The sequence below is a fragment of the Callospermophilus lateralis genome, chromosome 7 (assembly GCF_048772815.1).
Source record: "Callospermophilus lateralis isolate mCalLat2 chromosome 7, mCalLat2.hap1, whole genome shotgun sequence".
In the NCBI taxonomy this organism is placed as follows: Eukaryota; Metazoa; Chordata; class Mammalia; order Rodentia; family Sciuridae; genus Callospermophilus; species Callospermophilus lateralis.
Genome location: NC_135311.1, coordinates 129,502,239 through 129,512,778, shown reverse-complemented (window position 1 = coordinate 129,512,778; position 10,540 = coordinate 129,502,239). Strand labels below are relative to the sequence as shown.

Here is a 10,540-nt window from a genome sequence, read left to right as displayed (position 1 = left end):
TACAGTGGACCAAATTCTTTACAAGTTTAAAGTCTGTCCTAACCCCCTGCTCCCTCACCCTTTCAGAGGCCTCTGCAGGCCCTTCTGCTTGCACGATTGTTACAGATTGCTTACTTTTTCCAGCTGTTCCCAAGTTACATCCTGTGTGTTTCCACATGTGTTGGGTGAAGTCTGAAGGCCAGGCTGGGGTTTCCAGTCCTGCTTGGGAGGGGAACAAGGTTGGGCGAGGATCTAGGAGGATGGGGGCGGGCAAGGGCACTGGGACCCCAGCCTGGGGAGGAAGGAGCCTGTTCTTCGTCCCTGGGAGGTGGCCTGTCTGGAGGGAGGGCATCTGCAGGCCCAGGGCTGGGGGAAGGGTGGCTAAAAGCTAGGTCTCCCTTCTTGGGAAAAGGGTGGGCAGCAGCCAGCTCCTCCATCCTGTGCCTTCATGCATGCGTGTGTGTGTGCGTGCGTGCGTGTGTGTGTGTGTACGCGCATGCGTGTTCTGCACACGTGGCATCCCTGGGGCTTTCTGTTTCTAGCGGCTTCTCACGTGTTCCAATCGAGTGGCCTGGGTTCAGAACCCAGCTCAGCCACTTCCTGCCTGCAACCCAGTGTCCCCGAATGACACCTCCTCTGAGCATCAGGGCTGAGAAATTCTCTGTCCCACAAACCGGGAGCTCCAGGGGAGGCGGGGTGAGACTCTCGCACATGGCTGCACTCCAATAGGCACGTGACTCCTGGCGGGTCTAAACAGAATTCACGCATCCATCCTGCTGGGGAGGGGTGTGCCCTCTGGGCAGAGAACATTCCAGCCTGAAGGACAAAAGGGACCCAGAGCCTCAGTGGGAAAGGGCTTGGCCTGTTTGGGCTCCAGGAAGAAGCTGGAGGCCTGGGGTGTGGCTCAGTGGTGGCGCTTGCAGCCTGAGGCCTGGTTAATCCCTGGCACTGCCCCAGACCAAGCAAACAGGACACAACAGGGTCAAACACAAGAGGTGGGAGCCAGTGACAGGGAGGGACCTTCTCCTTAAACAGGCTGCTCTCCTGGGGACAAGAGCTGGAGGGGAGGGGGCTCTCCCAGCTGCCCCGGGGAGACACTGGGGCCTATGGGCCTCGCAGGCCCCTTCGCACCTCGTGGGGACAGTCTGAGCTCAAGCACCTGAGCTCTGGCATCCTTACTGTCGCCCATATCTGATGGTTACCAAGACAGTAGAAGAGAGGACATTGTAGGTCTTATAGCCAGAGAAACAGAGTCCAAGAGAAATGACCTACTCCTATTAAAGACAGGTAGAGTCAGGCCGGGCTTGGTGACCCACACCCGTAACCCCAGAGACTTGGGAGGCCAACACCTCAATCTGTCCTGTAGGCCACCATGTTTGTGGTACTTAGTTACAACAGCCCTAGTAAACTAAGACCCTCTGGAAGGAGAGGAAAGCCCGTGTGAGCACCCCCATGCAGACCTGAAGCTTCCTAGAGGAGGTGATGGTGAGTGGGGCACTGAAGGGTGGTAGGAGTTCACCAGGTGGGGAAGTCAGAACATTCCAGGCAGCGGGAAGTACATATGTAAAAGCCAGGGGAGGCTGTTTTTTGGACCTCTTTGAATTTCCTGCCTGCCCTGTCCAAGTATCTGAGATCCAGAAGCTCTTTGGCTCTGAGATAATGGACACATGACGTTGACCAGGGAGCCCCTTGGGCCCAGGCCATGAGACACATCATTCTCACGGGTAGGGGGCGCACACAAGCCTGCCCACGAAGCCCGGCTGGCTAGGTGGGGGTTGGCTAGGTGGGCGCAGGCAGGAGGAAGCCCCAGCTGTTCCTCAGGGTCCAAAGCCTCTTCCTAGTGAGGCTAGAGTGGGCCATTCTGGGCTGGCTGGGGCTTTCTTGTGGTTCCAAAGGATGCACAGCACCCTGGAAGGACACTCGGACACAAGTGGCTCTCGATATAAGTACTTTATTTTAATTACAATAGTGCCACACAAAACTACAGTAGCACGAAACATAATACAAAAAATAGATTCCCACCTCCAAACCCCACACCCATGTGCCCACAGAGAAGCAAGCCCTGTGGCTCCCCTGGTCTTGGGAGTGCACTGCCCATCTCCCCTTGGCCTTGACACTGTGGAGGGGCAATGGGAGTGGGGACGCTGCCTCTGCGTGGGCCTGGGCTTCTCCCCCTGCCCCCGCACATCCTGACAGGGAGTGCCACCTCCATTCCCTCTGGCTAGACTCCAGCCCAAGACACTTGCTTCTGCCTGGTGGTGTGACAGTTTCCAGGAGCACCCTTCCCTGGGGAAGGCAGGAGGGTGGGGCAGCGGAGGCACAGGGAGGCGCAGGGATGGGAAAGGCCCACCTCCCAGGTGGCTGGCACTAGCTCCTTCCCTGGTTCCTTCTTATCTTTCTCCCAAAGAGCTCCCAGGCCTTGAACTTGTTTGTGAGGAACAGGGGCCTCACCTGGAGCCTACTTGCAAGCCTCCTGCTGACCCGAGCTCACAGGGCAAGGCTGAGCTGTCTGCGCCTCTTGGACAAGGCTTCCTCGGTAAGGGGCGCGCCATGGGGCAGGGCCTAATCTCTCAAGGGGGCTGCTGTGCGGCTGCAGTCGGGTCCACCTACCTGGTGGAGCCTGAGCATCTGCTGTTGGGAGGAGCTGTGGCCTCTTGACTCCACGGGCTAGACTGGGCTGAGGAACCCTTCCCTTAGCCTCCTGTCTAAGGAGGGGAGCCTGTCCAGCTGCAGGGGCCGTCCTGATCTAAACCAGGGGGCCTTGTTGGCTAGAGCCCACGGCGAGGGCAGCGGCATCTAACTTCTATTACCCAGAGCCACAGCCCTGCAGGCCAGAGCTCCTGGGGGCTGAGGGGTGGCCCTGTGAGCATCAGGAGTGGGAGTATGGCCTTGGGTTCCAATCAGGACACTTGGGGGCTCCACTGAGGAGGCCAGGGGCCGCTGGGGCAGGGGTCATCTCCTCAGCACGGCCCAGGCCGCAGCCTCAGATAAGGCACTAGAGAACTGGTCTGGAAGCTGACCAGGCTGGGGGCTGAGGACGGAGCTCAGGGGAGGATCTGGACCCTGCTGCAGACAAGAGCGGCCTTCTCTTTCCTCCTTCCCTTGGGGGAGAGGGATCCTGCAAGGCAGAGCCCAGAATGGCTGGGGTGGGGGGTTGCTACAGAGAAGCAACAGGTCCCGGGGGTGACCCGAAGAGGAAGGACCAAAAGAGAAGGTCTATGGTCAGCTGCGAGCATCTGGTGCTGGAGGGCCCTGTGCTCCAGCTTGGGTGCCCTCAGACCTGGCTTCATCTGCCATAGCCATCAGTCCCCTGCTGTGACTGTGGGGATGAGATCTTCCTTGCTGGGGTTTCCATGGTTGAGCTCCGGGGACAGGGGCAGCAAGCTGAGAGCAGCTGGCCATGAACTGGGCCTCTGCCTGGCTCCCCCATTTCCTGTCTGTGGGTGACCATGCAGTAGTAACCACAGTCAGAGGATTTGCTTAGTGGCCTGGGGCAGGTGTGTGTGTGTTCCTGACTCAGCCCAGCCTTGCAGTGAGGGGGTAAATCAGTGGGGCTTCCTTTGTCCACAGGTTATTTAGGAAAAAAAAAAAAAAAGAAAACATATAATAAATATAACAATCCTTCCCTCAAAAAAAAAAAAAAAAAAGTGTTTTAAATGCATTTTTCCCTGAAGATTTCCAGTGTATTCCACAATGTTTAAAAAATAGTTTCCCCAAAAAATAGATCTTAAAGCATTTGACACAGTGGTAATTGTGGTCTATGTGGTGCTGGATGTGGGCGAGGGGGCTGTGTCCCCCGGCCCTTGTCGCTGTGGGGCCCAGGCCTGGTGAGCCACCAGCCCGGCACCCGAATGCCCACTGGAGCTGGTGCTCGCTGGGACGCCGGTCTGCACAGGGGAGCAACTCGGGTATGCAGAGGACCCCCACCCGGCCCAGTGCCGGCTGCAAACCCTCCAGTTCGGGGAAGGGGCCCTGGGCGGCCAAGGGGCTGGAAGAAGGGGCGGACTCGGCAGCCTCCCCTGGGGGCCCGTCCTCAGCCCCTTCCTCTCTTCCGTCTTGGCTCTCTGTGCTCTGCCCTTTACCAGACTTCACACTTGTGATGAGGGTTCATGGGTGACCCAAGGGGGCAGTGGAAGTGCTCTGAGAACTCTTTGGAATTGGAGAGGGAGCCGATGACCCTGAAGCGAGAGGGGCTGTGGGGGTCGGTGATGAGGCCTTCGTGAGAGCTCTCGGGCGTTCGGACAGAGCACCAGACCTTTGAGGGAACAAGGGGGAGAAGCTGGGGTCACTGTGGGGCCCTGAGGCCGCCAGACTGGCCCCACCGCTGCAGGGGTGGGATGAGCCCTCGCCTGGTGCTCACACCCCAAGGACTCAGGAAGGCCCGTGGGTGGGTCGGAGGGGAGGCCGGAGTGCGCCTATGCCCCTCTCTGACGCAGGTGTCACCAAGCTGTGGCTCTTCAGCCAGAGCCGGGTCTCTGTCTGATACCAACGTACCAGGCTGGGATTCTGCCTAAACTCCACTTTACAAATCTTGGATTTAGTCCAGATTTCATATTTCCTGGGCAGGACACTCTCTCGAGAGGCAGCTCTGGGAATCAACTGAAGGCCAACTCAAGTGCCAACCTGGTGGGTCTTGATTTCTTTCTCCCCCGGTTCTGGGGACTGAATCCAGGGCTGCTCTCTCACTGAGCTACATCCCCAGCCCTTTTCATTTTCTATTTTGAGACAGGGTCTTGTTAAGTTGCTGAGGCTGACCTCGAACTGGTGATCCTCCTGTCTCAGCTTCCCAAGGAGCTGGGATAATAGGCATGCATTACCGTGTCTGGCTATGTTAAGAAGTTTCTAGAACCCCAGAACCAGGAGGGGCCTACTCCACCACATACAGGATACTAGGATTCTTTCTTGGCCCTTCCTTGAATCTCTCTAATGACAGGAAGCTCACCTCTTCACAGGCTAATGACCTGAAGATGGTCTGATGAGTTAGGGAGCTGGTGATTGGAGGGGACCTTACCTGTTCCCCTAATGAACTCACCTGTGCAAACCCCAGGAAGAAGAGCTGGTCATTGGTGAGACCCAGCGTGGGCAAGGTCTGCTCCTCCCCGTTCTTCTTTACCCAGTTCTGGTAAGCCTGGGAGGAGAGAAGGCCAGAGTTTGAGGGCAGCCAGGACACAGGGGCGAGGGGCTAGTGTGCAGGCCGGGGTTGGTTTCTGGGTTCTGGGCCTCGGCTCAGCCTGGAGGATCCCTCCTCTTTCTCTGCTCCCTCCCTAAAGGGGAGTGCAATCGACCCCAAGGTCTAAAACGCCACACAATGCTGATGGCTCTCCAATGTGCACTTTGGCACCAGCCTCTTCCCTGATCTGGATATTCAACTGCCTTAGCTGGACACCCAAGGTCACATCCAACTCAGCAGGGCACAGAGGAATAAGTCACACACACGTACCCTCACCAAACCTGCCACCATAGGATGGCACCACCACCCTCCTAGTTACTCAGGCTCAGAGTTCCCCCCAACTCTTCCAGCTAAGCCAAACACCCCGAATCTGACCCTCCTCACCCTTCCCTGTTCCACACGGCCTCTCGCCTGGGTAACCTCACAACAGTTTCCAACGGGTCTCCCTAATTCAGAGGAACCGAGGACACAAGCCTGGTCCCCTCCTCATGTGGCAACTCGAGCGAACCGTCTAGGGCGAGTGTTGGCAGACCTCCTCTGTGAGGGCCGGAGTGGATGTTCCAGCTTTGGGGCTACCGGTCCCTGTTGAACTATCCTCCTCTGCGCTCAGAGTGCAGAAGTAGCCACAGGCAACCTGTGGACACAGTGTGGCCAGGTCCCCCAAACCTACGGGGACAGGCTGGGGCTGGATTTGCCCATGGGCTGCCGGCTTGCAGACCTGCCTTAAAGAAGGATTTAGATCATGTCTCCTGTTTGACCCTGGAGTGGTTCTCACTGTCGCCAGAATAGAACCAAGCTCCTTTCTCAGTGACAGAGGCCCTTGCTCCCGACTCCTTCCACTACCCGCTGCCCCTGGCCCTTTTTCCTTGGTGAGTCGCCAGGCTGTCTCTCGGGGCCGGGACCTGTGTCTGAGTCACTTGCTTTCACCTCCAGCCACCTGAGGGTGCAGGTCAGGGGCTCAGAGCCAAGCCAATGGGCTCAGACGGTAGCGACTTACTCCAGACTAGGATCGGAACCCAGAACTGGCTCTGTGCTCAGTGTCCTCCTGGGCCCTGCTGCCCTACCTGGCAGTGGGTTCCCCTGCAAAGGTAAGAAAGGGCTGGCTCTGCAGGTGGACCCCGCCCTGGCTCTCTCCTGGGACTCTCAAGCAGGTGGTCTCCAAGCAGAAGGCCTTGGGCACTCGGCTCAGGCGCTGCGTCCACAGTCAGTGCTCACTCCTCCCCACCCCCACCGACAGACGAGGAAGCCGAGGCACAGCACTCCTGCAGCTTGCCAGGCGTCTCTACGCGGACCTACTGATGAGGCATCTGGACAGACGTGGACCTGGACAGGTGCACAGGGGGAGCAGACCCACCCGATAGGCCGCCTTGAGGCCCCCGTTGTCTGCGATGTTCTCCCCGAGGGTGTGGCGGCCGTTCACCGGCTCCCCGTTCACGCTGTAGCTGCTGTACTGCTCCACCATGCACTCCGTCTGCTGCTTGAAGGCCTCCACCGAGGAGTTCTTCCACCAGGGCCGCAGGTTCCCGTCCTTGTCATACTCCCGCCCTGTGGTCGGAGCGCAGGAGTGGCACCCTGGGACCTGTCCCTGCTATGGCTCTTCTTCCCTCCCCGTGGGAAGTGGGTTCCCCTGTCTGACCCCACCCTCCAGCCTGTACAGGGACAGGATGCCCACCCGAGGGCCAGACCGAGTGGGAGAGGGTGGGGAAAGTGGCCAGGCAGGCGGCCAGGTGGCTGTACAAAGGTTTGAGGTGCAGGGTGGATCTCCACTGGCCAAGGGCCTCGGATCCCAAGGAATGGAGGCCAGCAAGGGGCCAGTGGAGTTGGCAGAATCAGGAGCACATGACAGGCCTGGTTTCCAGGGTCTCTGCCACTTCCTTCTTGTCCCCGAGCAGGGGGCAGTTGAGGAAGACCCTGGACACTAGCTGCTGAGGAGGGTGTGACTTCCACGTCTCTGACTCCTGACTCCTACTGAGCACCGAGCACCCAGCACCCTGCAGAAGGTGCTCACTATAGCCTTCACACGATCCTCCCCACCCCACCTGGACCTGTTGCACCCATTTTGCAGATAAGGAGACGGAGGCTTGGAGAATGATGTGACTTGCCGAGGTGAGAGCATTTGGCAAGCGGCCGAGCCAGGGTTTAGACTCTGGTCCTTCTCTCCAAAGCTAAGTCTCAGGGAGCAGAGGCAGTGGGGCTAAGAAGCTGATGGGCTCTGTCTGGAGGGACCCCAAGGAACCTGTACCTTGATCATCAAAAGCATGAGTCAGCTCATGGCCCACGACGACACCAATGCCACCAAAGTTTAAGGCCCTGGAGGGAGATGCAAAGTGAGAGCAAGGCCTCTGGCTCCTGCCCTGCCATGTGGCCCTCACTTGTTGGGCCTGAGATGTAGCAGAGTCTCTCGGGGCTCTGTGGGACACAGCCCTGGAGACAGTGGGAGGCTGGGCAGTCTAAGGGAGCCAGCTGTGCCCTGTGGGTGACATGCACGTGCTGGACACTCTAGAGGATCACTGTCCCCTCCCACAGACTAGCAGTTAAGCTTTAAAGCAAACGAAGCCTGGGAATGGGCCAGCACCTCTTCCCAAGCTCCACACGGTCATCCCAGGAGTCCTGCTTCTAGGACAGCGCCCTCACCCCGCCAACTCCCTGGCTGCGACTGCTCTAAGCCACCGTCACAGCAGTATTTCCCACATGGGGCTCTTGACTGCACAACTGTGCCACGTTTCCTAGTTGCAGGAGCTTTCGGCCCCAGAGACCCCTGGAGGGAAGGCAGGGGACAGGGGCTGCTGCGCTCTGCACCCACAACGCTGCAATCCTAGGCCACCTGGGCCACCAGGGCACAGATGGCTCAGTGAGATGGCTGTCAGGGTCAGCTGCAGACACAGGGCTGGCTGAGGGGCAGGGGACCCATCGGGGCACCAGCACCAGAGATGGCCTACTTGGGCGAGGAGCGGGTGTAGAAGGGCGCCTGCAGGATCCCAGCCGGAAACACGATCTCGTTCTTGGTGGGCGAGTAGTAAGCGTTCACCATGGGTGGGGTCATGCTCCACCTGCAAGCAACAGGTGCGTGAGAGCCCAGGCGGTGGGCGGAGCGGAACGCCAGTGGGTACTCCTTGACCCCAGGACCAGGTCAGCACAAGGACATCGGGCAGCACTGTTTCTGAGGGGGAAGCTAGAAAACACCTGAATACCTATAAATCAGTGATGTCACCTCAGAGGGTGCCAGACCGAGGCGCTCACAGACAGCAAGAGGGACCATCAGATATTGAACTGAGGTTATTTTTGAGGCTTGAAATGTGTCTAGCAGCCGTTCTAAGGTGTGGTCTAAAATGACAGTCCCCAAGATCCTCTGGTTTATGATGTCAAAACTATTTTCATTATAACATTGAGACACTCTGCCTCTGCCACGTGTTGAGATCTGCATCATGGTACAAAAGCAACCGTGGATGACACTGCTGCCGCCTGGGCAGGGGGCCGGGCAAGTCCTAGTGGCCACCTCTCAGGGCCTGGCTGTCCCCAGTTCCCACACCAGCAGGGGGCCTGGGCAGGGGGCCGGGCAAGTCCTAGTGGCCTCCTCTCAGGGCCTGGCTGTCCCCAGTTCCCACACCAGCAGGTGCTCCAACCAAAACAAGCCAGCGGGTCATTTTCATTGACAACACCCAGGAAAAAGTAGCCTAATCATTAATTCCATTAAATCTCGACCCCCAAGTACCAGTCTTTTTAATATCCTGTGTGACCAATGGGGAATACCCACGTGGTGCTTCAGGCCTCTCTCATCCTCTTCGGATGACCGATCAGCCATGGAATTTTGGACTTGGGCAACTAGGCAGACATGTTCTTGAAAATGAAAAAGGAAGCTTAGCACCTCAGGGGAACTAATTCACATTTTGTCATTTATTACCAATGATAAAAATCTGAGGTTTCAAGAAAAATGAAGTTTCAAAGAAATATTAAAATTTTGGAAAACTTGTATTGACCATCATGAATTTGATAGCTTCCCAGTACTTTAAGACTTTTCTCAGGAGGTCAATTATGATGTTAACTAATGTGGATTTTTTTTTTTTTTTTTGGCTGCAGTATATGAGAGTGGAAAATCTGTAAATCTTAGTGGAACCACGATTTTTTTTCTTTTCTGTTTTTTTTTTTTTTTTTTTTTTTTGTACTGGAGACTGAACCCAGGGGTGTGTAACCACTGAGCCCCATCCCCAACCCTTTTTTATATAGTATTTAGAGACAGGGTCTTGCTGAGTTGCTTAGGGTCTTGCTAAATTGCTGAGGCTGGCTTTGAACTCATGATCCTCCTGCCTCAGCCTCCTCAGCTGCTGCGATTGCAGGCGTGTGCTACCATGCCTGGCAAAACACTATTTTCCAAAGGACCAATGCATGAGCCATTATGTAAAAAATTATGTAAAAAATCCAAAAAGTGCAAGACAGATCAATGATTTTAGTGTACAGGGTATGAAAAGTTCATGAATAAGTTTTCAGATTTTTCATATTATATTTTTTTTTGGGGGGGGGCAAGGAGGTTAATGGGGATTGAATTCAGGGGCACTTGACCACTAAGCCCCAGCCCCAGCCCTATATTGTATGTATTTAGAGACAGGGTCTCACTGAGTTGCTTAGTACCTCACTTTTGCTGAGGCTGGCTTTGAACTTCTGCCCATGCCTCCTGAGCCACTGGGATTATAGGTGTGCACCACCACGACTGGCTCAGATTTTCCATAATGCATTAATCTTTCCTTCCTTGGGGACTGAACCCACGGGTGCTCTATCACTGGGCTTCATCCCTTGCCCTTATTTTTTACTTTGCTAAATTGCCGAGGCTGGCCTTGAACTTTGGCTCCTTCTGCCTCAGCCACCTGGGTAGCTTGGGTTGCAGATGAATACTGCTGTGTCTGGCTAGAAGACAAGTTTAAGTGAAAACTTTTAATCTAAAACTTAAGAAGCCAGGTAAATTGGCAGTAGTGTCTGTGCCATATTCTGAAGGTGAAGGTCCACCTACCTTCTTGTTTGTTAGGGGGACCCTCATTGACAATGGAAAACTTGAAGGAAAAAGATGTTTGAACCTCCATTGCCCACAAGAGGGCGCCAGAGGCAAAGAGGACTCGTTCTGACTTGGTAAGATTTATCCTGTTTCAGGAGTGGAGGGACTAGTACGGGGCTGACTACATCTAACTTTCCTGGGGAGACCATTTTAAAAAGAAGGGTCTTTCTCCAGATTATTCTGACTTAAGATCTGGGGTAGAAGTTAGGCTATGGCCAGGTGCAGTGGTGCACAACTGTAATCCCAGCAAATTTGGGAGGTAGAGGCAGGAGGATCACATGTTCAAGGCCAGCTTCAGCAACCTAGTGAGGCTCTCAGCAACTTAGTCAAACCCTGTCTCAAGATAA

The 10,540-nt window shown here is 55.9% G+C and overlaps 1 protein-coding gene across 2 annotated transcripts in view; it reads right to left on the bottom strand.

Annotated features, from left to right (window-relative positions):
* Positions 1 to 1,914: 1,914 nt before the first annotated feature.
* Ece1 (endothelin converting enzyme 1) overlaps positions 1,915 to 10,540 on the bottom strand; it is a 95,870-nt gene continuing 87,244 nt past the window's right edge. For both annotated transcript variants that reach the window (XM_077109973.1, XM_077109972.1), the window contains exons 15-19: positions 8,089 to 8,199; positions 7,392 to 7,459; positions 6,504 to 6,694; positions 5,012 to 5,107; positions 1,915 to 4,234 (exon numbers count right to left, since the gene is read on the bottom strand). In XM_077109973.1, the coding sequence (XP_076966088.1) occupies positions 4,058 to 4,234; positions 5,012 to 5,107; positions 6,504 to 6,694; positions 7,392 to 7,459; positions 8,089 to 8,199 (643 nt within the window). In that variant the 3' untranslated portion in view covers positions 1,915 to 4,057. The remainder of the gene's footprint in view (positions 4,235 to 5,011; positions 5,108 to 6,503; positions 6,695 to 7,391; positions 7,460 to 8,088; positions 8,200 to 10,540) is intronic.